Raw genomic sequence first — 27,956 nt, 5'->3', positions numbered from 1 at the left:
TACCCAGAAGCCATTCCTCTAAGGACGGTCACTGCCCCCGTGGTGCGACGTGCCTTGATGGGAGTTTTTACCCGCATGGGGTTCCCCAAGGAAGTGGTATCTGATAGAGGTACAAACTTCATATCTACTTATATGAAGTCTCTGTGGAAGGTGTGTGGGGTAACCTACAAGTTCACCACCCCTTACCACCCCCAAAGTAATGGTCTGGTTGAGAGATTCAACCGCACCTTGAAAGGCATGATTCAGGGCCTGTCAGAGCCATTGAGGCGTAAGTGGGACGTCCTCTTGCCATGCCTTCTGTTCGCTTACAGGGAGGTGCCTCAAAAGGGACTTGGCTTTAGCCCCTTTGAGCTCATCTATGGCCACCCTGTGAGGGGACTGCTCAGTCTGGTGAAAGAGGCTTTGGAGAAAGCTCCTAGTAAACCACCCCAGGATGTATTTAGCTACATGCTGGCACTAAGAAACCAGACTGCCCGCTTCAGGAGTCTCACTCAGGAGAACCTGGAAGCAAGCCAGGAGGATATGAAACAGTGGTATGACCAGAATGCCAATCTGGTTGAGTTTCAGCCTGGACAAAAAGTGTGGGTCATGGCACCAGTGGAGCCTAGGGCTCTCCAAGATAAGTGGACTGGGCCTTTTGAGGTGGGGGAAAGAAAGAGCGAGGTCACCTATCTGGTAGACTTGCAATCCCCCAGGAACCCTATGAGGGTTCTACATGTCAACCGCCTCAAACCACACTTTGAGCGAACTGAGCTCTCCATGCTCCTAGCGACAGATGACGGGGTGGAGGAAGAGAGTGAGCCTCTTCCTGACCTCCTGTCTGCAGGAGAGAAAGATTGGTCTGTGGAGGGAGGGATCCTCTCCCCCTCCCTGACTGAGGAACAGCAGAGGGACTGACGCCACGTGTTGGGACAGTTCGCCTCGCTGTTTTCCCTGATCCCAGGAGTCACACACCTGTGCACACATGATGTGGACACTGGGGACAGTACACCTATTAAACATAAGGTTTACATGGTGACTGACAGGGTCAGGGCTTGCATTAAGGAGGAAGTCTCCAAAATGTTAACCCTAGGGGTTATTGAGCACTCCAGCAGTCCTTGGGCCAGCCCAGTGGTATTGGTCCCAAAGGCTGCTGCTCCTGGTGTCACTCCAGAACTTAGGTTCTGTGTGGACTACCGGGGTCTCAATGCGGTCAGCAAGACTGACGCACACCCCATCCCCCGAGCTGATGAGCTCATTGATCGGTTAGGAGCTGCCAAGTACCTCAGTACGTTTGATTTAACATCTGGGTACTGTCAGATCGCCTTAACTGAGGGGCAAAGGAGAGGTCAGCATTCTCTACCCCAGATGGGCACTTCCACTTCAACGTGATGCCCTTTGGGATGAAAAATGCCCCTGCCACCTTTCAGAGGTTGGTCAACCAGGTGTTGGCAGGACTGGATGAGTTCAGTGCCGCCTACCTGGATGACATTGCTGTGTTTAGTTCCACATGGGAGGAACACCTGCAACACCTCTGGAGAGTGTTAGAGGCCCTGCAGAAGGCAGGCCTCACTATTAAGGTGAGCAAGTTCCAAATAGGGCAGAGTTCTGTGGTGTACTTAGGACACCAGTTGGGGAGTGGCCAGGTGGCATCCCTACAGTCTAAGATTGACACGATTCTGGCTTGGGAGCCTCCCAAGACCCAGACTGAAGTGAGGGCCTTTTTAGGTCTCACAGGATATTACCGGAGGTTTGTTAAGGGATATGGTACCATTGTTACCCCCTTAACTGAGTTTACTTCTAAGAAGCAACCCAAGAAAGTGATCTGTACAGAGGCTTGCCAGAACGCTTTTGATGCCCTGAAGGCTGCCATGTGCACAGCACCTGTGCTGCAGGCACCTGACTACTCCAAGGAGTTTGTTGTGCAAACAGACGCCTCAGAGCATGGTATTGGAGCAGTACTCTCACAGCATAATGAAGAGGGCCTAGATCAACCCATAGCCTTCATTAGCAGGAGGTTACTACCCTCAGCAACAGACGGGAGAATACGTCGAAAATGTGTCCATGCCTTTTGTGCTATATGGAATTACCACTGCCAAACATTGTCTCCCAGAGTTGTTTCAGTTCTTCCCGAACCAATGTTATTTGGGGAACTTGTGACAGCTCCTACATCTAATCCCACCACGAGTGCCTGCGTTGTAGTTAGTCGAGTTGGAATCAAAAATGCCTTGAGTTGACCAAGGTTCCACAAGGGCGCTGAGGGAAGTGTACAGCAGTTGGAGAGATCGTGACCGGCCGGCTGACAGGTGGCTCATATTTTGCTTGCAATAAATCATGTTTAACTTGCTTAAGCGTACTTTCATGATATAACCACAACATATTTTGGCGACGAGGGACTTGAGCCACCTGAGGACCCCACGCAGCCACTCAAGAGATGGCCGAAGAGCGATCAGAGGACGACGTGTCCAGCGGAGTCGCAGTGGGGTTTGAGACGGAAGGACAGTGAGCCGTGGACGATGGCGATTCTAAGACTACGGGTGTTTTTTTACATAGAACAAATGGTCCTTAAATACCTGATCAATACATTTGAGAAACTGTGAGTATTTCATAAACTGCTCACGTTCCGGCTTTCGCACAGCTCTACTACAACAGATGCACAGTGCAGGGGAGGGGTCTAGCGTCATAATGCATTCTTCGAGCGTTGCTAAGCAACGTCTTTGGATTACATTTTCATCCTGTTTTGAAGCAAGACTCTTTTTACTCTGACACGCACAGGCAGGTTATTGACCATTACCATTACGGTAGTCATTTGCACTGATGCACACAGCTTATTGTACTTGCGTGTCACTGCATCCAGATATTCATGTATACGCCATCACGCACGGTCCCAGTTTAAAACGCTGTTTTCCACTGTCTATTTTACAGCGTGCCAGTGCCTTTATTTACACAAGAGGGACACTCACAACTTTATCCTTGACACTACGACGACGGAACGCAGATAGTGAGTTTGTTCAGTTTTAATTATGCAGTCAGTGAATGCACCACTACCTTTTTTAGACGTTCCTGGCAACCCACCTGTTTTTTAAAAAACAATGGTTAGATGCGTTTGAGACTTATTTGGGTGCCATTGGTGCTTCACGTTTCAGATCTGAAAGAAAAACATTATTATTACTACACCCTTTAGGTTTTGAAGGGAGAGAGATTTTTAAACATCTCCCAGAGGTCTTACTGGGAGATGATGAAGAGTTGGTTGAATATCAGGAAGCTATAAAGAAGTTGTCTATAAGGTTTGAAAGGCAACCTAGCCTAGTGGTGTTACATCACAAGTTCTTCATAAGGGCACAATTGCACAATGAAAATGTAGATGACTATATTAGTGCCCTAAGGAAATTGTGTTCACAATGTCAATTTGGTGCATTTTATGATCAGCTGGTTAGAGATCAGTTTATTGGTCATTGTATAGACAAAAATATTCAACAGAAACTGCTCACTTTGGGGGATCCTTCACTCGAAGATGTGATTAAGGTGGCAAAGAGTATCGAACTCGCACAAGTTGCTCTCAAGGAACTAGCCATTCAGCCAAAAGTGGATGAGACGATCAATGCTATTACAAATATGTCTTCATGAAAGGATAACAAAAGTCTGGATAATACATTTTTTAAACGTACTAATATTTAATATACTATACTAAATACTAATACTAATAATAACACAGCCCATCCAGTTGGTAGAACTCAACTAGGTTTACTCATGGGAGTTTTTCCATTCTTTTTTTAACCCCTTGTCCGAGTATGGCTGGTTGGGCAAACGCAAAAACACCAAAATGGAAGACAGATTACCTTTAGTAGTGATCTCCACAAAAGCATTGCTGGGCTAAAGACAAAACAAACTATAAAACATCCAGCACTTTTGCTTTTAAGACATTTGTGTTGAAGACTTCAATTCAGGCTACAAATTTGTTTCACTGCCCGGTGGAATTGGACTTGGTAGAATTACCATTGGCAGTAGACTGTATGCAATCAACTGCCCCACTCAATCTCCTCTCATGAAGGTGTACATTGCGCAGGTTCAGGTGCACACTCCTGCTCAGCTGCTGCAACGGAAGATCCTTCCAAAATTGACCAGACTCTCCAGGCCCAATCTGAAGCCACTAGGATGACTTGAGCATGGTCATTCATGATCGTCTTCAGAAATTGGGGTAGGAAAGGCATGCAGGAGACCCGTACTTCAATCTAGCCACAAGTCATCTCATAGAGAAAGCTTTATTGGGATCTCCAGTGTGCAGAAACGGTGACATTGCCCATTCTCAACGATGGCGAAAGGATCCAGACAGGGTTCTCCCAACTGCCATAAGATTCACTGTGGCACCGTGGGGGGGAACTTAATTCATGATCTGCCAGACATCGCCAGTTGAGTTTGTCTGTCTTGGCACTTAAAGATGCTGGCAGGTGATACACGATCATAGTGATGCACTGACATTCCACCCAACTGCATCGGCACAGCGCCTCCTGGCAATGGACCTTGTTGCAATATCAAATGGCAGTAATGTTGTCAGTGAGAACCTCGCCAGTGACCAAAGTCCCCTGATCTCCACCACCCCCAGGTTTCATCCCCTACTCAGCATTAATGCATCCATCACCACCGTCAGCTCTGGGCGGGGCAGGGAGAGGTGTCTACCACTAGTCTAATTGTGGTCAAGCAGCCACCACTGCGGATTTCCTGCAGTCTCCTCCAAAGCCTGAATCGAATAAGACATGTTTCTTTGTTGATGGGCCCACTGAGACTCCCGATCCCACTGCAGGGTCCACCGTATATGCCACCTGACTTGATCAGCATACAGGCTGCAAGAAGCTAACAGGCCTTGAAGGCTTAGGAGCACTTTCACTGAGACCCAGGATTGAGGTTAAAACTTCGGGATCATAGCACAAATGCCCTAGATTTGCTGTGATGGAGAGAGGCCCTGATTTGTACCATGCCTAAGACAGCTCCCATAAAAGGAATCCTCTGTGAAGGTGAGAGTTCAGCACATTGATTCATAGCTCCAATTATGTAAGGAGGTTTGCTGTTGTCCGGAGTGGTCACCAGTTTTCCCCTACCTTGATGACTGGCCTTCTCAGCCAGTCGTCAAGGTAGGGGAAAACTGGTGAGCCTGAAGGGGATCACAACAAACTGAAAATTATGCTGCCCTACCTTGAACCCCAAGTAATGCCTGTGGGACTGCAGGACAGGTATACTCATTCTGAATGTCCAAGACCACCACCCAGTCGCCTGATTCCAGGGAAAAAAACATCTGTGCCAAGGTGGGCATTTTGAATCTGTTGTTCCATAGGAAGGCATTCAGAGGGTGAAGACTTAAGAAAGGATGGAGGCCTCCATCCTTCTTTGGCATGAGGAATTAGAGGAGTAACAACTCATGTTCGTCTCCTAGTCTAGACCCTTTTAATGGCCCTTTTGGAAAGTAGAGATCACACCTCTTACAGCAAGATGGAAAGGTGCTCACTTAACAGCCGCTCTGATGTGGGAGGGAGCAGCGGTGGGTTGGAAAGTTTAATCCCTGCTGAATGCTCTGGAGATCTCATCTGTTCGATGTGAGAGAAAGTGCTGGATCCTGTCTCCCATATGATGAATGTGCACCACTAAGGACAAACTAACGTGGCTTGTCAGCTGATGCAGCTGGAGGAGACTGGTAAGATCATAATCTAGTGGACTTGCACAGAGCCTTTCTGATCCCCTTCCCTGGTCGTGACAGGACTGGGAGAATGCTGAGTGTGCGGAAGGGGCTGGCACTGCCTGTATGTCAATCCTCTTGCATAGCTTTGGAAAGGCCAAAACTGGTTGAGAAACTAAGTAGCAATGGTTGAGAGGCCTAAATAGAGTGCCATGGCTTACCTCTCTTTAAGGTGGAGTCTGCTTTTTTGCCAAATAGGTGTAATCTATCAAAAGGCCTATCCGTAAGGGATGCCTGCACACCTCCAAACAATCAAGTGCCCCACATCCACACATGGTGGTGGAGCACCACAATGGTGCCGACAGGAGTGCCAACTGCACACCCTATGCAATCAGTAGTGTCCAGACCGGCACTTATGAGATATTTAGCTGCATCCAGAGTGCCCTAAATGGTTTGACATAGGAAGGCCCTAAGCTCTTCTGGATCTATGAGCAGGATCTTGCTGGCTATGTCGCAGAGGGCCTGCGTACATCAGCCCGGTAGGTAAACCGCATTGATAACTCAAGGTAGGCTGGCCGAAAAGAACATTAGTTTCCTGAATGCCTCAGTTCTCTTTCACTCGCATTCTACTTAGCCAAGCATAATTACTATTCAGCCCTATGCTGGGCCCACAAAGCCCTGCATCAGACAGGTCCCATCTTCTTTTGTAATATCTTTAAATGGTACATCCCTAACTGTATCTTACGATCCAGTACTACCAGACAGGTAGTCATCCACAGAGTTAATAAAAAACAGTGGGGAGGAAGGAGTTTCTCCCATGTGACCACTAAATGGTGGAATACTCTTTCCGATCACCTTGGAACTCAGTCCGACTTACTTACGTTTAGGAAACAACTGAAAACCTGGCTCTTTTTGACAATGGTTCAGGTTCCCATCATTTTTCCCTTGTGCTATGATCTTGTCAAAGTAGCATTTGTCAATTTCACTGTATCACATATGACACTAGGCCAAGACTCCTTTGGTTTCACACGCCTAATAAATCTACTAACATTAACAAGAGCAAGTGTTAGTCCAGGTGCCCATCAGAGTATTATTTAGGTTTCCATTGGTGGAAGTGAGGGCTCAGAAGAAGCAGGCACAGGATGCAGAACTCCTGCAAAGGTATTTGTTTGAACCTCAACAGAAGGCAGCTGTAGGACCAGGAACGGAGTCAGAGTGCAACCTTGGTCGGATTGAGATGGATTTGGTTCGGGTTGGACATCATAGTCGGCACCAGATTTCTCTCCAACACCAACAACCTTGGTATTGGCATTGATGAGAGAGGGACCGGCACAGGTCTCAAAGTTGGAATTGAAGGTGGCACCAGAATTGGTGTGGAACCAGAGACAGGTTGTAGGGGCTCTGAAAGTGCAGAGGGTGGATATTCTAGCAGTAACGTGACTGGAGGTCCCTGCGAATCTTAGTTGCTCAAAAACACATTAAAGGGAGCCACAAAAGGTCCACAAATATGTAGCATGTTGTCCTTAAAGGCCTTGACCTCCTGCATCATCGTTGATGGCCCATGGAACTAAGGGCATATATGGAGCAAATGCAGAATGACTCTTCAAGCAGGAATGAAAAGCAAGAACAATGGGCACCTCAAGGCTTGATAGAAAGTAGAGGGATGGAATCAAGTCCTGCTTCAACTTCTTATACTTCAACTTATAATTTCAAGCATGAAGCTCTGTTCTTTTGTTCAACCTCAAGAGCAGGAGTGGGTCTACACCCTCGACTTGGAGCAGGATTTGTGTGAGGTCCATGACTTTCGATGTTCGGCGATGTACAGTTCCTGCCATGGTACTGGATCACCTCTAGGGAGATGTGCCAGAAGCCCAGACACCAAAAGCACACCTCATGCAAACCTATTACTGGCATCCATTCCCTTGCACACTGGATTTGCATTTGGAAATCCATGAAAAAATGACAAAAAAGGGAGTGGAGCTCCAGATCTGTGTTTGTAGGTGTGGAAAGAAAGGAAGTGAGTGGCAGTGCTTATTTGCAGCTCTATGCTCACTCACTTCCAAGGTAGAGCAAAGCCAATGCAGAGCCTCATGGCACCACCTAGCAGCGCACAAGAGCTCTGCTGAGAACATTTCAGGATCCAGTCTGTTGCCTGGGGTATGTTTTAAAGGTGAGGAATCTGTAGTTGGACGTATCCATCACAAAAATATTTATACATGAGAAAATGAAATGTGACTTATTACAACCTAAATGATCTTGCTGGTAACATCTCTCCAGGCATAAGGGATGAGCACATCGAAACATGAATGACAAGTACAAGGCTACCTGAAGCTCAGCTCCACAAAGACTAACTTCGGCCTATTTGCCAGTGCATCTAAACAACAGGGGATTCAAGCCTGGCTGTCTGACATGAACCCAATCAACGCACTCTTGATACAGACCTCACATTCAATGAGCACATTGCCAGGAAAGCTAAGACAGCTTGGTGCCAAATCTCTCTCTCTCTCACTCCTCAAAGAAGTGAAACCCATTTCCCCTGAAATTGATTTCAGAATAACAGTGCAAGCCCCGGTCTACTCTTGTATCAGCAAAAGCAAAGCTTTGCTAAATGTCCTCCAAGATGACACTTTGACACCCCTTAAAGGCAGCTTACACATTATGGCTCATTTCATCAAGGGCTTAGTGAAGGCAAACCAAATCACTTCCACACGCAGTGGAAAACTGGCTTTTCATTCAGACAATGACAATCTTCAAGACTAGCTGCATCACCTACAAGGAGCTCAGAAACAACACCCCTACCTACATGGCCAAGAAATTAACAAATTTACGTGCCAGGTAATTGCTAGAGGATCAGCTGATTTTCAGTGCTCCACTGCTTTCCAGCGAGGCTTGTGCTATGTAAATACCACTATATAAGCTGTACACATAATACAACCATCATTAAATTGACTTTATGAAAATACCCTACATACTCAAATCTGCACAAATATATCTTGAACTGCTCATTTGAATATGTGGTTAAAGCTTCTTGGAAGTAACATTTGGACACAGTTCACAATCACAAATTTGCAATAGAAGTGGGAGACATGTAGCAATAGTAATTACTGCTCATCAGTTTGAGATCAACAATCGAGTTGCATTAAAAACAGATATATTTCCAATTTTGTGTCTTAAACCTACCTTCTGACTGATCTTTCATTGTTAGTCCTTCAACACTGTGCACTAAAATCTGTGTGACTCTCCGGGGATTACCAGAGAAGTAATTCCAGAATGCTACTTTTGGCCGATCAAGCTTTAGTTCTCTAAAGAAAAAAGTATACAGGCATTAATGAGACACTAACTAAATATTAAGATTAAATGGGAATGAATAATGTAATGTATAGTCATCGGCATAGGCCACTCTGTGTCAATCATTCTGCATAATGCATTTAAAGGAAGTAATAGGTTTTGGGGAATAAAGTAAGTCTTAGGTGCAGTGCCAACATGATATCCCAGCAATGGGTGGTTCTAGTATGCACTGATCACTCACTCACTTGACGTAAAGACACAAGGCCTGACTCCATTTTATGTACAATTCACTTCATTTTCTGTATTTTTGCAAAATCATCAACAATATTGCCTTTGAAGCAGATGTCATCTGTCCTTGTCTTTCCAAGAACTGTAAAAGTGTCAAGTCATTTAGATAAAGACATCAACACTACACCTGATGCAACATCAGTCTGAAACAAGTGCCTTGTTATCTCAATTTCAAAGTCAAACAATAGCCAAAACAGTGTAGTCTGAATTGTTGAACTTTTAACTTATAGGTTTAAAGGAAAAAATCAAGATGTTCATTGCTTATATCCAACATTCCTAAAGTGATGTTGAAAATTCCATCTTAGATAAGATACAGTATAAAAGGACTTCCACTTCACCGCTTATCAGGAGAGGTCCTTCGCCCCAGATTGTGGTGCAAGATTCTACCAGAAAAGATTCTGCCTGCTCGAGATGCTGCCACTGTACTGCACTTTCTAATGAAAGCTGATCGAGCCTGAGCCCAGAAGGAGTTGATGCTGGTGCTGAACATATGTTTGCCTTTCTCAGGGAACACATCCTTCTTGACTCCTGATAACTACAGCATTCTGCTGTAAATAGGTATTTAGTGTGCTCATCCTCCCTAGTAAAATCTAGTTGCAAGCTATTATACTCTCCATGCTGTCGTACTGTAGCACAAGAAGTAGGTTTTAGGTTTTTAGGTGACTTTTAAACCATGTTAGAAATGTTCATTTTATTTTTTACTGTTTGCAGTGTGCATTTGTGTTGTTTTAATTGTATTCTTTGTGATTATTTTAGATGTGTTGAGCAAAAGGGTACACATATTGAAATAAACACAATTGTAGTTAAAGTGTTTTTTTTCTTGGAGCATCTTGTGTGTGTGATTGCATAGAATGAAAAAGGTTTGTTTCTGATCAACACAGTGTTCCTGGGACTTTACTTAGGGACTTTTCACACCCCAAAGGCACTGACACCACTTCAACTATGTCTTGGATGGAGTTCTGTGGGGCTACAAAAACCTGTCTTTCACATTCAAGCCTTGGTGCATTGAACTAAGTTCACTTGTGTCACCTGTCAGTGTGAATGCAAATCTTGTAAAGCTAAGCCAGAGACTCAATTTACACAACACACTAACACTGGAGAGCTTTAGAAACAATTTCAGAAACATATTTTAGTAAAATGTTAATAAAAGATATCATTAAATATTATAGGACACCATTTTTAAAAAGTTTGCAAAATTAAGGTGGTATGCCCTCTGACGTGTAGTTTTCGTATTTGCTAAGAGGCCTAAAATGATTAGAATATTTTGTTGATTACACTTGTAAATGAGTCTTTTATTTATTTTTGCAGTTTTTGATGCTTTGGGCAAGAATCTAGGCTATCAGAGTGATTTGCAGACCATTAATTACACAATTAGCAAAATGAGGACTTTTTGCTTTTGTAAATTAGTAACATTGAAATTGTGAGTAGCACGGCCTGAACTAGGAGTATAGGAGACTTTTGATCTTCTGAGAGTGGTGGGGAGCTAAACTGGACCCATATTCCAGCAAGCAAATGAATAGAGAAAGATCCACATTTTACAGGAGGGTTTTAGGGGACGAGGAGGTTCTCTCCTGAGAAAGATTTGAAAATCATGCGCTCAACCAGTGTATTTGATGCACAATTTTCATACAAGTTGCTCACAAGCCATTGATGTGTCAAACCAACGTAGCCTGACGCTTCCCAGAAGTTGACCCCATTTTCTTTTAAATGTACAGTGTGTGGTCTCCCTATGTCAATAACTACCTCAATGGGACCAGTGCCAACATTGCGTCATTAGTGTCCACATATGAAATGTGTGCCCTGCATTTGCCAGCATTAATTGCAATATGCCATTGGCAGAATGTTACAGCTAATGCCACCTATACATCATGGGTAGCCCATCTGTAAAACGTTACCTCCAGATTGTCAGGGACAGCATTTTGTCTTGGTTACCTACGCCTCATCACATGTGACATGATTCTCCTCCCTTATATCAGCAATTAGTTCCAATATGCCAGCACCAGCATTTTGGCAAAGATACCCCATGTGCCAACCATTGCCTTCAATGTGCTGGCTCCAGCATTTTCCCGGGGGCACCCCAAATCCCAGGAATTACCTCCAGTATCTCAACTTTATCATTCAGGATGGGTTTCCTGTACTTTAACTCCACCTATATGTACATTTAAGGTATATGTTTCAAGGTACATAGATGTGAAGATAAGACTAGTAAATCTACACTTACCCATGTACTGTATACTTCCCTCTTAATATTCTTGCCTTGATATTTAGGCCTTGATATTGTGATACAACAATATTTACTAAGTGATATTCTGCACTGCAGACCATCTGCAGCCATGGGTACCCCAATTGCCAAGAATTCCATGTAATATGCTAGGGCCAGCAGTAGACTTGCAAGTGTAACACATACACAAACACACACTACATTTTTCTCATTTATATTCACTCACACTCATTCATTCTTAAACACCTATATACATTCTTAGTCTCTCTCTTTTTCTCTGTCTCTGTCCCAGTCTCTCACTTAGTATGTATGTTATGTATGTATTGTTACTCATATAGCACTAACGTAGCTCTGAGGTATTATGTGAGGGTTCGGCAGATGATCTAGATGATCATTTACATAAAGTGGGAAATTACACAAATACATTTGACACACATTTAAGAAGTAGAGGGAGATGAAGTGATTTGCCCCAAATCACATTATTTTCAGTCTAGCACCAAGAACGGGATTCTAGCCTGGGTCCCAGGACCCAAAAGCAGCCACATGAGCTCCTATGCCACACTCTGAAACACTCACGGTTTTACTCACCCTCCCCTTCTCAATCACTTTCCTGTCAGTCACTTTTACTCACAGTCACTGACATTCACTCACACAATCATTCTCACTCATGCTCATTCTCTCACACTCATTCATTGTCATTGATTCACTTGCACTCACTCTCTGTATAGATTATTATGAATTGTTTTCACTCACCGTTTTACTCACTCTCACTCAATCTTAGTTTCCTGTCATTCTCTCTCTCTTACACAATGTCACTCATGCTCAATTCATTCACTCATTCACTCGCTTGCACATACTCATTCTCACACATTCACTTTCAATTATGCTTACTTTCAATCTCACAGTCTCATTCACTCTGACTCATTTTCACTGACAATTTTACTTACTCATTTGCACTCACATATACACACACTTGCTCACACATAAACATGCTCTCTCCCTCACATACAAACATACACACCATCACTCACATGCACACATTTAACATTGTTTTCCATTTACCTGCCTTCAGATGCCTGCACTGGTCCACTTCAGCTCCTCAGGTTCTAGTGCCCTGACCTTGGGCTGGGAAAAAAGCTCCTTCACACCTCAGGCTCTTAAGCGGAACAGATGATGTCAGTACAGTGAATGCACTATCCACTTGTCAAAATTGAGGGACAGGTTTATCAGGGCCTTGCGTTGCCCTTGCGTCATACAAGGTGTCGCTAGGTCAATGCAAGTCCTTAAATGAGATATACTATGTCACGCAGAGCCACCTTGCATGACTCTGCGTGGCATAGTAAAGCTGGAGTAACACAAGACAGCACAAATCGATGCCTCGCATTACTCTGCCCTTGGAAAGCATTCCATGGGTGGAGAGTGGGTGTTCACACACATCCACAAATGGTTTTTGGTGCATTCCCAGGTTTAGTAATACTAGTAAACCTGGAAATGCATTAAAATGATATGCCTTCCCAGGGGAGGAGTAGCAAGGAAACATATGTTTATTTTGCCTTGTTTCTTTCCACTTTCTATGTGTGCTGCATTCTACAGCACATATAGAATAAGGAAAAAGCCTCAGAGGAAAAAGTCCTGCCTGTACCGCAGGTACCCTTAAACCATGATGCATGGGTACCTGGATTGGTGCTTGGCAGCCACAAGTGCACCAGTGCAGAGGTAAAGCAGGAACGCACCGTATTTTAGTAGGTATGGTGCATTCCTGCCCCCTCATTTGATACAGCGTAGCAAGTTGTCTTGCTGCATTGCACCAAATATTAATATATCTGCCACACAGTTTTTAGCTTATTGTTTCACTTCACTCCCGCCCACCTCATCATTGAGTAGGTTGGGGTCAGTGAGTCTCCTGGTCCAAACTCATGCTTACGAGATGCAAGAGGGTGAGGTGACCGAGTGATTGACTAATAGCTTCAGACACTGCAGGGCTTACGCATAAAGACCAGAAGCTATCTCAGTATGTGTTGCTGTTGCTCCAGGAACACAAAAGGATGATGGACGGAGTGATGAACAATGCAAACACTCACCCCCAGTCAGATCTGGGTTTAATCCATCGTTCTTTTGCTCACCATGCCACCTGAGGTTGGACCCAGCCATATGCAAATCAGTCTTGACCCTGTTCCTCATGGGAACAGTCCAGCCCGAACTGCCAAGCCAGGTCCTCCCTGGACCGGAAACAAGCATCCTGGGACTGGTTTCAGGGTATCACCCTTCATCAGCCAGGCTAGCTTGAATCCAGTGGCACAGTGAGCAAAGGATCCACGTCTGGGCATACCCTTCTCACTTAGGGCAACTTTAGCAACACAAAAGGCTGTTGCTCCAGGAATCGGGTGGGCTTCGCCAGCCCCAGCAAATCTCTCAGATGGATGGTTCAGGCACCTCTGTGTGCCAGTGCCAGCCATCCTTTATCAAGGACCTACATTTTTTTTATCATACCAACAGTGAATAGTAGGTTAACATCAGTTTTGGAATGATAAATTAGGGACATAAATCAAGCAGGGCAGCGACCCAACACCAATAAGCACGATCCATCACTGCACAGAAGTAGAAACATACTAGATAAAAATAGAAGTTAAAAGTGAGTGTCTAATCATGATCACAGTTGTGAGACTAAAAGACCATACACGAGAGTGCCAATTTTTGGTGGAGGGAGAGGCGTGAGTGTCTGTCATTAAATTATGCAGTAATTGCTGCAAAATGATACAGAAGCTTGGTGATTTATTTTAGGGTTGCAATCAGAATACGGAAATCTTATGGCCCTCAATTGTTTTTTAGGGAGTTCTGTTTTAATATCTGATGCAATGTAAAAATATACTTTTTTATCATTTATTGTACTGCATATACTTTTATGATCAATATCCAGACCGAATAAACATTTATGAACTGAACTGATACAGAAGCGTTCCTGAGGAGCAAAATTGCTGATATTATCAACACCTTGTATCTCAGTTGGGTACAAGCAGAGTTGATGGAATAGCAAGATTTTCCATTTTCCATTATGCATGTAAGTTTGAATTAGCTCCCTGCTTCCCTTTCTAATGACATCAATATAGGACAGATATGGTTGAACTTTCTTGAGCCCATGAAAACCCTGGCTGCTGGATCTAGGTTTGCTTTCAATGCAACAATTCATTTTGGGAATCCCAGCTAGTAAAAACTTACAGTAGTCCAGATATAAGAATATGATGACTGAAATAACTGTCTGAATTCAGTGTCTGGGATAAACTATCTAATACCACAGGGAAATCTCACCTGAAAGTGTAGAGAGTTCTCACATTCCATAATGTTGGGTTTGCAATTCAAATGTGAGCGATCTTCAAGAGGAATTATGGGGCTCATTTACAAGAAGCTTCCTTGCAGCCTTGCACCCCCCTAACGATGCCATGGGATTGCTGTATTTACCATACAATGCTCCATGGCGCAAAGTGTCCACAGCAGTGTCAGAAATTCTGACGCTGTTGTTGCTCTAAACCTTAACATTGCTGGACTAGCGTCAACATTTTGATGCTAGTCCAACAATGTTAAGGGGGGCCCATAAACAACAGCACAGCATCACCTTTAACACCTGCCCTGAGCATGCGTTAAAAAAATGAGCTACGCTGGTGCAGCATGGTGCAATGAAATCTTGTAGATTTCACTGCGCCATTTCTGCAGGGCTTTTAACGGGGGAACGCATACCTTGCATACATTATACCTGGTACAGGTATAATGTGGCGCAAGGCTTTACAAACTAGCACAATGGTGACATTGCGCCAGTTTGTAAATATGGTGTGGGGCAGGGGACTGTTTTGCGCAGCCTTAGCGTAAAAAATATTACGCTAAGGCTGTGCAAAATCCTTGTAAATGAGGCCCTAGGTGTTTAGGGGATTAGGTTATAGATGTTGGTGTGTCGTTGAAAACCTCTAGGAACTGCCTTCTAGGAACTGTTTCATGACTTCAACACAGCACCCTTCAACAATCAATCACAAATGCAGTAAGTTATGTTTGTTCAACCCTTTCCCCCAAACCCAAGCAATAGCAAAGGCTCTTGTCTTGGGTTATGGAGAGGTTAGCTAAGCATGTACTCTAACGTACCGGTTACATATTGTTCACTAGCACTGGTTCTCCTCTTCTCTGATATTTTCTTTGCACGACCAACATCTCTGCTTGGTGTCCCCTGACCTTCTCCACTACTATTTAGATAAATTCAAATGAACCTGACAATTCATTGTAGCGTCAGATTACGCATCTCTTTTTTTCTGAAGAGTCAACTCTTTTTAAAACATTTTGTAAGGTATGTCCACTGCTTTTATTCTGCGGTATCCCTTGTCAGATACAACTCTTAATCATACATATTCATTGGAACAGTGCACACTACACACTTTCCTTGTCCCTAATGCATTTAGGGCTATGGGCCAGCTTTGGGGCGATGCGAGCGGTGCAGCCTCACCCAGTGCTCACCTGGATTAGGGGCGCTGACCTCAGTGGACGTCTGTGTTGAGCAATGACTTACGAATCTTGTGATTTAAAAGCCCCTGCTGAAAAGTTCCTTCTGCGTCCAGCCTTCAGGAAACAATTAAAATGTCAAGATACCTCTTGTGATTTATGTTCCTGTTAGGGAGAGAGATGGGAATTTTGACTCGCCATACAGTAGCCGAGAGGGTTAATGTGCCTGCTGCAAAGAAAAAGCACTAAGGGCCAGATGTATCAAAGGGTCTATGGGAAAATGTGTTCGTACATATGGCCCTAAATTTTATGTGGATAGCTCAGTGGATTAGTAACTCCAACCTTCACAAGTGCTTTAAAACAAATGAATGTATGTGAAAGGGGGGGCTATGGAGAGATGAGGGGCACATTTGCTGGGTGGTAGTGAGTGAATCTGAGGAGGTGGTCATTGGGTGGAGGCTCCAAAAAAAGCTGTTGCACACAGCCCCACCAGTGCTAAAGCTGGTCCTGGTTCCTAAGCCTGTTGTTAAATCGTAAAACTGCATTCGTATTAACGGATCGAGGGCCCTTATGGCATTCGTACTACGTTACACGGTCGTGTGACCTTATCCTCTCATTCTTTGATGCTGCCTGAGCTTTAATGTATTCAAATGATTTACACTTATGCCTTGGCATCAATGTACCACAGCTTCTCACAATATGCCAGAGAATACTACCATTGTGCCAGGTCCAGCTTGTTGCTGGGGATTTCTACCACTGTGTGAGGGCCAGTATGTTACCAGGCATGACCACCGTTGTTCCAAATCTAACATTTTACCATTGTGCTAATGGCTGCATGTTGACAAGGTTTAATACCATGTGCCAGGGCCTGTATTTTACCAGGAATTACCACTGTTGTGCCACAGTCAGCATGTTGCCAGTAATTACCACCTTTGTACCAAGGCCAGCACTTTAGCAGATACTACCACCATGGTGCCATGGCCAGCATGCTGCTAGAAATTATTATTATTATTATTAGATGAAAGGTCTTGAGCTCTGTACGAAACTGAAGTTCCGAGTTTTCTGATCGAAGCTCCAGTGGTAAAGAATTCCATAGATGACCCACCTTGAAGGCAAATGACCTGCCTCCCCATCCTACTTTATTAAACTGAAGTGTATTGATCAAAGAAGCGGAGGAAGATCTGAGTGTTCTCTGGGGGTTGTAAGGAGTTATAATATGCCTGATAAAGGCCGGACCCCTATTGTGGAGTGCACGATGCACGTGGCAGGCAGCTTTAAAGTTAATGCGCTGTTCAATGGGGAGCCAGTGAAGGGAACACAGAGCAGATTTAGCCAAATGGTGTCTCGGGGTACCTGTTAGAAGGTGGGCAGCAGCATTCTGCACCACCTGTAGTCTCTTTAACACATAGGAAGGAGACTTGAAGAACAAAACATTCCCATAGGCTAGGCGAGACAGTATCAGGGCCTGGACAATGAGCCTTTTAGCTACAAAGGGAAGAAATGTGAAAATCTTCCTACAGGTACCTCAGTACTTGTAATTACTAACATTGTGTCAAGACCTGCGTTTTACCAGCAAATACCACCACTGTTCCAGTAGGTGAATGTTGTAGGTGCTTACCATCATTGTACCAGGGACAGAATTTCACCAGGAATTGCCACCTTTGTGGCAGGGCAAGCATGTTACCAGGACTTACCTCCATGGCATGAGCCAGCATGTTGCAGAGGATTACCACCAATGTGTTAGGGTCAGCATGTTGCCAGGGATTATCACCATTGTGCCTGGGACCAGCAATATACCAACAATTGCTATCATTTTTCAAAGTCTAGCATTTTACCAGGAAAAATTACAAATGGGCCAGAGTCACCATTGTGACAGGGACAAACTTTTACCAGGAATTAACATCATTTTGCAATGGAGAGCATGTTACCAAGGATTCTCACTGTTGTGCCAGCACCAGTGTGTTACCAGGGATTGCCACCTTTGTGCTTGCGCCAGCAATTTACCAGGAATATCCAACATTGTGCTAGAACTGAAATGTTTCCATCAATTGCCACCCATGTGCCAGGGCCAGCATGCTGCCAGGGTTTACAACCATTGTGCTAGGGTCAATATTCTACCAGGAACTACATCCACTGTGCCAGGGCCAGCAAGTTGCCAGAGATTACCACCTTTGTGGCACAGCAAGTATGTTACCAGGAATTACCCCCACTGTGCCACACTCAGCCTGTTGCAGGGGATTACGACCAATGTGCCAGGGTCAGCATGTTGCACGGAATTAACACCAGTTTTCTAGGACCAACAATATACCAGGAATTCCCTCCATTTTGCAAAGACTAGCATGTTGCTAGGAAAGATCACAAATGTGCCAGGATCACCTTGTTTCCATGGAATAAAACTATTGTTCCAGGGACAATATGTTGCTAAGATTTACCCACATTGTGCCAAACCAGTATATTTCCAGGGATTATCACGCCTATGTCGGGCCTGCATTTTACTAGGACACACCCCCATTGCACTAGTTTCTGTATGCTGTTAGGGAATTGCATTGTATCAGAGCCAGCAGATTGCCAGGAATTACCATCATTTTACTATGTCCACCAATTAATGGGTGGGAGCAGTAGGGGAAAACACCCACCCCTCACCAGTACACTAACATTCATAAACACAAACACACATAAATGCATTCCCAGACATGAACTTGCACAGACTTATGGACAAACTAACAGACAGGAGAGCACATTTGCACATTAACAAATATGCACACCCATAGACATGAGCACACACACACACACACACATATTCAAGCCTACTCAGGCACACACGTACTTGCGCTCACGCAGTGGGCGTTTTTGTATATCACTTACCAGTGTGAACCACTGCTGCTGCTGTTTCTTTGTGAGCCTGCTGCTTCTCTCCTCTCCTGTGATCCTCTGCTCATGATGTTCCTCACAGGGTGTACAGGGGGCAGCATCTCTGTTAGCCTGCGATGTATCACAGGATCAAGGAGGTGTGTGGTACTCGGAGGGACACGGGGGGGTATAAGCACCTGGCGGGGCCAAGGGAAACTAGGGGACAAAGGGAATGGAGGATGGGCGAGTGACACCAAATGTCAAGGAGAATGGACAGGCATCATGGAGCCAGTGGGGGACTGATTCTCCTCCCTCCACCACTGCATCTCCATGGATGGTAAGGATGAGGCAATGCAGGCATTGCTGCTTGTTGTGTTGTGGGCCCTAAGCCCACATCCTAAAGAAATAAGGACATGGACACCAGTTGTAGGTGGGTATATTTAGCCTCAGGGACATGCGCCAGGCCTCTTTTATTGGCATGAACACTAGTTCAAGGAAGTCTTTTGGCAGAATACCAGATGGAATCAGGACCATAATATAGATCTGGTCCACTCTGCTGATGCTCGGGATGATTTGTGGTTAAGGTCAACAGTTCAAAAGGAGAGCAGCAGGAATGTTGCTGGAGTCCTTCACAAAGTTTGCTTTAGTGGTGTTGGTTGATTCACTGAGGACAGTCTTGTTGTGACTGAGAAGACATTCTGCAACCTTTTGAAGTCTCCACTCTGAGCAACCACTACCTCCTGGAACCCATCAGTGGAGCAATTCAGGTCAGTCTCTCACTTGTGGAGATCCTTTGGTGGGTTGCCACAGGACTGCATGTGGTCTGCACTGCGGCTGTGTTTGTTCTCCATCTGGGCCATTGCAAGACTGGTGAAAGCCACTGGTTAGTCACTTGTGCAACTGCAGGGGTAGATGGATCACAGTCAAGGAGTGCTCCCCCTTGGGATCAGGATGCAGGTGGGATTTGCAGGTAGTCGCTGGTTGACTCATTCTGTCATTGGTACTTCTATCCTTTTGGTATAATGACTGCGTCAGACTCTACTCTAGTTTTTTAAAGCTCCATAGATGGGTGTGGTGTCGCACTAAACAGGGACTGGCATGATGGCGATGGCAGTCATGTGGTAAGCCTGTCCTACAGGTGGTGACAACTTGCCTTGATGGTCGCAAGCTTTCTTTCTCAGGTTGTCAACAACTCTATTGTGCCTGCGGTGATATCAGGTGGCCACCAGGGAACACGCAGTCCTCTTCGCACCCATCACAGTTTCAATACCTCAAGGCTTCAGTTCCAGCTAGGATGAGGGAGGTGGGGAGCTGCTCCCACTACTGCAGGTACTTGCGTTGGATGGGGAGTGTGGCTCAATTCACACACGGTGAGAGGTGAAGTGAGCCAGGAGCCTCCTCCTCGAGCTTATCCCTCATGCTCATGCCTCTCTCTTATGGGTCATTGTACACGGGCACAGCAGGGTTCTTGTTTCTGTGAAAGCCAAATGCACTCCCTCTCGCCAACATATTTCTCCCAAATTGGGGACCTTGTAGAAGAATGCAGTTTCAGCTTACTGTGCGCTGTGATGGCACTACTCCTCTCCCTTCCCACCAGGCCAAATATCAGTGGTCACAGGCAGCAACGGACACTTCTCCAGGTAGCCACACAGCGTGATGTGGGTCCCGTCATGCCTGAGGTGCAGTGGCAGGGAGGGTTCTGTCTGCCTTGTCACCAAAGTTGTGTTGTGGGCCCTAGGCCCACATACTAAAGAAATAATTACGCGGACACCATTGGTAAGTGTATATAACTGACCTCAGGCATGTGTACCCAGCCTCTTTTATTGGCTGGGTCACCTGACAGGTGACGCCTGTGATGGTAGGCATGGGGTATGTGTAAGTGCAGCCTCAGGGGAGTGGCTGCCTCATTACGTGTCCAGCAGAAGACCACAGTTGCCACGGGTCTCCTTGCTATGAGAATGGAAGGAGTCTCTTTTCAACTAATACAACAGTGGGTTGAGTGGCATGCTCGATGGGAAGCAGACAACTTTTTTTTTTGTTAACTTCAATAGGATTTATCTGGGTACTACTGCCACTATGCGTCAGTATTGAAGTGACATCTAAAATTTACAGTACTTTTACCCTACTAAAAACAGACAGGACTGAGCACACCATCTCCAAAATCATTAGAATGGAAACTCTCAAATCAGCAGTTTACAGTAAACAAATGCGTATGGAATGCCCATATTGGAGCACTACTAATGTTGCAATGATACATCCTGGAATAAACACAGAGAAACACTCACATCTCAAGTACAACCTTCTCAAAATGGAGAAGCAAAATCAATTACATCAAACCATACACCAATGAAATACTAAGAAAATGTATATATGTAATTAGGCATAAATCCCTTGTGGGTTGGATGCAATATCATAAACAGAACATCAGAAACTCAGATATCACCGACTTGATCCAAGATTACCTACTAAATTTATGATATTTTCATCCGTGAAATGGGATAAGACACATAGCAGTAAAATGTATATGCCCTGAAGGGTATAACAAAGCATTTCATTGTAGAAACCATCTGATGAGCAAAAAATAATTTGGGGAACAATCAAACACTGCTCATTGAGAAGAAGAGCTTGAATTATCTTTAAAGACAATATAACTGCTGCTGTTCTCTTCTACGTAAGGTTTAATAGGACGCCCACGGAAGGAGTCCTCTGAAAACCTGACGGACCAAGGGAAGGTTGTGAGCCAGTAGTAGGGAAATAGTGGTGAGCATCAGATGGGGTGATCCCACAAACACCCATCAATGATTCTCTGAATGCCTACCTAGACTTCAGTAGAGCACACAGACTGGAAACAGAAAGGCTCTGAAAAAACATTTTAAGACAAGAATTCCCGAAAGACCAGGCCATTACAGTTTCTAGTTCTAGGATACAGTGCTTTGTGTTGCATGTAGAGGGAACAGTCAGCGATGTCCATAAGATATCAAAGGGAAAGGACAATGAGCGGGCTGGCAAAGGAGGCTGAAAATTTTATGCAATAACCTTCATTTACTGACCATATCCAACACCCAGCAGTCTTCGGGGAGGGAGTTCAAAGCTTTAATCAGAACAAATACTATTTTTATTGAGAGTGGAACAGTCACTACTTGGACAGAGGTTGGAGAGATTCAGAACAATGTTTTTGTTACTAGCCACCACCCTGGAATCCTTTCATACAACACTTGAGCATCTATGGCGGAGACAGAGAAGTCTGATGTTGAGAAAAATAGGTTTTCCCTCTTCTTCCAGAAAATAAAGGAAGGAATTCTTGTGATTTTCAGATCCATTTCAGGTCAACGTATCTCACTTGTGACCCTTGCTAAAGGTAGACTAATAGAGGGTTGCATTTTACCATGACAATATGATCAATATATAGTCAATAAATTAACTACTGGTTGCACCTGAGTTGTAGTGTAAACAGTATAATGCCTCTTTTTAAAGCCATATTAATTAATTGGCTGTTGCTACAAGCCGCACTGCAAAGTGCCACATCAATTAAGTCACTGGAGAATTACATTTAGCCGTGGTAATATTATCAAAGAATAAGAAATAAATGAACTGATTGACATCATGCTGTTCACTGAATTGTGGTGTAAACAGTATAATGCTACTGTTTGAAGACATAGAGGCCAGTTATTCTCACAAGCAGCACTTCCAAGTGCTATAATTGCTTTAGACAGAAAGATGCATAGATTAGATTGCAATCGGCAGGTCCCAAAGTAGAACACAGCTGCAGCAATCTGCTATTCTTGATGTTGGAGTGAAACAATCAGAAACACTGAGCAGTGCATAAGGGACACCTTCATTACCCAATGCTGCATCTGTGTCAGCAGGCACTCTAGAAAGGAGAAGACATTCTGAACATCAGTTTCAAAGAACACCCAACCCTACACGAAAATTAGCTTCTTGATTAATATATCATACTCTTATAACCTAGCTAGAATTATGGGTGGGTAGCCATCTATAATGGTGTCATGCTCCATCAAGGGGATGCAGGTTACAACACAGACACCAAGAGTGAAGCTTGGGATGGGTACATTGTCACTAGCAGCCCTTAAGAGGACACAGCTATCTATTTACAAATTCATGTTGTGTGCAGCCCTCATGGATTCTCCCATGTACGCTGATCTCTTAGATCAGCAGAGCAAGAAGGAGAGGAATTATGCCGGATAAACCCTCAAAATATACTCCCTCTCCTGCTTCTCATTTCTCTCAGACTCAATCTCGCTCACTCCCTGCCTTCCTTCTTTCTACATATAAAACTATCTGATATGCTATTGAGCCCCTAGTACAGCCCCAAAAACAACAGCAGTCATCCTCCACCGCCCTGCGCCCACCTCTTCCCAGTGAACTTTTCTCTCCACTTCCAACCTGTAGTGGAGAAAACAGCATCTCTGGCACCACTGAATGCAATCTTCTGCAACCAAGTGCAGGAGAGACACGGGCAGTCACCACCATCCCCCCACTTCATTCGGGTCTCAGGATACCAGACCTCTTCCACTTTGCTCGTCTAGCGATGGCAGCCAGCCAGTGGCAGACAGAGTTCAGAAAAGCACATAATTCCAGAAGTGTATTGCTACAGAAAAACCTTTTTACTGAAGTAAATATCTTGGTTTTAAACCTGGAATGTACCACATTAGCACCCACTGTAACCACAAACATCATTATTCCCACCAGGTAAGGTTGTCTCATTGAACTACTTTTTGAATGGGGTGGATAAATTTGTGGGTATCCACGAAAATTTGCAAAGCCTTTCCGAGAGTCAACTGCACTGCAGGACTTTCACCTTACTTAACTTGGCATAAATGGAGCAGTAAGTAAGTACTTTTTGACATAGCTGAGGAGACATGTGAAAAGCATGTGCGGAAGCGATGAGCAGTTCACAGCAGCGTTATCCCATCACCTGTCAATTTCCTGCAGTGCTACAAATTATGAACCCATTCCATCCCATCACAATTCATTTCATACAATACCTGAACTGTGATGGGACATCCGTGAAGATCCTTAAAATGAATTTGCTTGTGATGCCAGGGCAGAAGGTGGTCGGGATGATAACATATCGACCTTTTTTGAGGACCACCCTCATGAACACAGTGCGTAAGTTTATGTATGCTGACGTGGCTGCTTTCTCTTGAAAGTAAAGCTTGTGAATCCTACATGTTCTGTTCTGTTCAACCTAAAAAACAGAAAAGAGTAGTTGGGAGACCCCTATATTTCTTTTCTCTTCTTAAATAAACATGAATCAAGCATGCTGGCAAATCTTCAGACCATGAGCAATGTAGTTTATTCAGCCACTGATGACTTCAATATTGACTCACAATGTTAGCACTTTGAATTCACCAAGATTTATAACTCAATAGCGGGGAGTATGTTTGCATTTGTGAAAAAGATTCAAAACAAGTTGCCCAAAAAATGAACACCAACAAAAACACAGATGTCTGGAGCAAAAATAAATATTAGATTTCGAAATTACAACCAATGACTTCATCAGCATGAAAAGGATTTTTTCAAAATTCAGAATCATCTGACTCAAGTGATGTGGCAGCTATCGCCTGTGCTATTCAGTGACTCCAAAAAGTACACATGGTTACACCCAACATATTGTATTTTATATAGATAATTCGTTTAAGAAGAAATCTTTTCAAATTGATTAGCAACAAATTGACAACTTTAGTTAATTTTTGCGATTGTTCAATCTGACATTGCGCATAGTAATTATACAATACACTCACCTCCGATGACTGGCATCCTTATCAGAATAAAGTATTTGTTTCTGACACAGGGACTCCTCAGGATGGAAAGGCACCATCTGTCACTCAACCCTCATCCTGTGTATTCAATATATGGTTAAGAAGAGGTTAAAGGCCATGTGGTTCCCTTAACCCGGACCAAAATGAATTAAATAAACAAGACTCACGTCCAAGCTCTAAGGATCAAACTGCTGAATTAGAATTAGACCCTACATGACGAAATGTCTGCTTAAAATCCACACTAACCTATATCAGAAAATAATACTTTATTCCGATAAGGATGTCAGTGATCAGAGATGAGTGTATTGTATGATCACTATGTCTCTGATGGTGCTGACCTCAGGGGAGTTGGCAAAAGGCTTGTCAGAAGAGGTGAGACTGAGGGCTTTCGCTTGATTTCAGAATGTTATCTTCCATGTGAAGGGATGCAGGGAGCCAGTGCCAGAGGGAAGAGCACTGAGTGCCTAATGATCTGACACCAAAGCATTTGCATCCTCCTGATTGTACAACAAGAAAGCTTCGAGAAGTCGAACTTAGGCAAATGTCGGGCACTTTACTGAGGTTGGATGAATGCTAGCAGCAAAGTGTCTTATGTCCAAGGCATAGGGTCTTCAAGTAAATCCATTTCTTGACCGGGAACCAATGAAGTGCAGTTTCCTTTAAAACGTAAGACCCCTATTGCTGCAGCTACTTAGGCAGTATTCTTTCGGATACATAAGATTCGGAGCCCTCTTCCTTTGACATTGAAAGATTGAAGAAGAAAGATGAGAAACAAGTAAATGCATATTTGTACATTTGGTTGAAGATATTAAAGCGGTTGATTGTTTCCAGGATAACTTGAAATCCATCCTTAGTATTCAAAGAAAACTGGGCAACAATATGCAGATTTAGATACAGCTTCATAGCACTCTCCATCCGAGGGGCTTAAAACTACATCAAAAACAAGCACTGGCAAAGCCAAAAGGCCTCTCCTTCATTATGCAAGTGAAGAGTTGTTGGCTTTGCCAATAGTTGTCTAGAAAGTATTGTTTAAAAAAGTCAAACCACCATTTTAAAAAACTGGACAAAAATCAAACACACGTGGTGTCTCAAAATGTGCATTGAATTTAACGTTTTCAATCTTTATAAATGGCATGTTATTTTCCACCCAGGAAATCCTAAGCAGAATTTAAGACCAATAAGGAAGTGTCAGAATGTAAAGGAGCACACTTTCCAAGGCCTAATTTATTTCCCACAGAATTCAGCCATTTGCTCCTCTGCTGTAGCACAGAAGCACATTTATGGGCCTCAAAAAAGTGTCATGCTAAGTACACCTTCTTCCCCAGAAACCAGCTGACTGTGTACACCAGGTGGCCCTTCCCCGAGGGCCATTAAAGCCTTTGTGTGCTATGCTTGTGCTTTCAGGAACAAAATGTAGGATGAAGGATATAAAACAAAATAACCCTTGAAGTCTGCTCTTCACCCACACCCCACATTTTAAAGACAACCCAGGAGGGGTGGGGATTAATACATCATAGAGGCGGGCATTTGAATGGTGATGCAGCACACTGGCGAGAGAGCCAAGAAACACATGCACTCTCATGAGGTGCTGATTGTAAAACAAATTGTAAATTGTAAAATTGTAAATTAGCACTTGTATAGCGCACTACTCACCCGTTAGGGTCTCAAGGCGCTGTACTCATACCGCTATGGAACCCCTCCTGGCTTTTCCCTGTGAGGGCCCACTCCTGAGCACCCCCAGGGTGAAGCCAGGCATCCAAGCGCTGTTGGGGCCGTTGTGGAGATTAAGCAAGCTATTGCCCAGAGTTGCAGAGTGGGACCCATGAATTAGATTAGGCACTGAGGCGAGAATTATCTGGTCAAGGGGAATTGAGCCCAAGACATGCCGAAGCGGGACTTGAACACTGGTCTTGAGCCAGATCTCTGCTTCAGGGTCTGCCGCTCTAACCATTGAGCCACACTTCTCCACGATTGAAACCTGTGGACCATGAGGACAGACCAGTACAAGTTAAGTGTGTAGACCAGTTATTCAGGCGGAAACATTCATGGGCGTGCCGTACACAATATGATATATCTCCCCTTTTTTGTTCTGGTATCCATCCATACATACTCCACAAACCCCCCAACAACTCCTAATCATTGTGTTCCAGTGTATCTGGTGCCCTACCACTCTTCCTCAACTACCACACTTAGGTTGGTCTTGTTTCCTTTATCTCTGCCTTATAGCCATATTCTTTCATTTCTGTGCAATCCTCTGCCTGTCTGCTGTCAGATCGATGGGAGCGATGGAGTGGTTGGGCGATTACATCTCTGTGTCAGCCTCCACATAACTATTTCCCTCAAGTCTGCAGATAGCAAAGGGAGCTGGAGCAGACAGGGAGAGATGGAAGCTTACCATCCCCTATTTCACGAGCATCCCGGAAGCAACAGATGTGCACCAGCCCTTTCACTGTATCCCTTAGGTGTATAGAGACATATGGGAGGTAGATGAAGAACAGAGTGGCTGTTTACCCACACTGATGCCATTAAAGTGAAAAAAAATTTATATCCACCGGTGTAGCAACACTGCAGAGATCTATAGGGATGTGACTCTCTGATCCACAGTAGCGGCTTTGCAACAAGTACACATCAGTTCCCAAAACTAGGATTGTTAAAGTGGTTCCATGTCTCATCACTCTTCATTGAAACTCAAAATATTTAGCAAATATGCTAAATTTCAAGGAAAATACAAACTACTGAAAATTGGAATATGTATAGTTTCAGTATCAGCACATCCCGGTAAACCCATGACGCACGCATGCGCAAGTGAATGTTCTGCATGTATCGCCTACCATGAATATTTCGAAGCCAATGATGAAGCTGTCACCTTTCCCTTCTTTCTTGAGAATTCTTCGATCCTCCTGCTGTAGGGAAATCAGCACTTTATCTTCTTCTTTCTTCACGTTAAAAACATACTGATGGTGTAAAGAAAGCCTTGTTAGGATGGACCATTCAGTGGCTTATGAATTATTCATGCAATACTTAACATTGCTGCATTGCATCCAGCTGCCTAGGACTATGACATCTGGCAGAGCTACAGACCTGAGCTTGAAGGAAGGGCCCGAGTCAGAGGGGATATTGTGCTATTTGAATACTTCATACACTGAGAGTGTGATGTTCTAAATTAAACTCTTGAGAAACAGAAAGACAAATATAGGACGTTGAAGCAGAATGTCTATACCAGCCAATATTGTTTGTCTGCCATTATTGCTGTTAACTGCCCGCTCTTCGAGTTACAGGCGTGAGCTCCTGGAAAGGTCTGTAATGAGACAGAGGGCATTTAACAACCATTTTTGCCAGCCATCCTAATAAAACATTGCACTCACGGAGGGTAGAATGTTCTAAATTCAACAGGGAGAAA

At 44.2% G+C, this 27,956-nt stretch overlaps 1 protein-coding gene across 1 annotated transcript in view; it reads right to left on the bottom strand.

Annotated features, from left to right (window-relative positions):
• CAPN6 (calpain 6) overlaps positions 1–27,956 on the bottom strand; it is a 415,205-nt gene that overhangs the window by 86,442 nt on the left and 300,807 nt on the right. The window contains exons 9-11 of the mRNA XM_069211381.1: positions 27,388–27,510; positions 23,780–23,982; positions 8,828–8,949 (exon numbers count right to left, since the gene is read on the bottom strand). Of these exons, the coding sequence (XP_069067482.1) occupies positions 8,828–8,949; positions 23,780–23,982; positions 27,388–27,510 (448 nt within the window). The remainder of the gene's footprint in view (positions 1–8,827; positions 8,950–23,779; positions 23,983–27,387; positions 27,511–27,956) is intronic.

The sequence above is a fragment of the Pleurodeles waltl genome, chromosome 2_1 (genome assembly GCF_031143425.1).
Source record: "Pleurodeles waltl isolate 20211129_DDA chromosome 2_1, aPleWal1.hap1.20221129, whole genome shotgun sequence".
Classification (NCBI taxonomy): Eukaryota; Metazoa; Chordata; class Amphibia; order Caudata; family Salamandridae; genus Pleurodeles; species Pleurodeles waltl.
The sequence above is the reverse complement of the archived record's forward strand: the minus strand, read 5'-3'. Positions and strand labels throughout refer to the sequence as shown.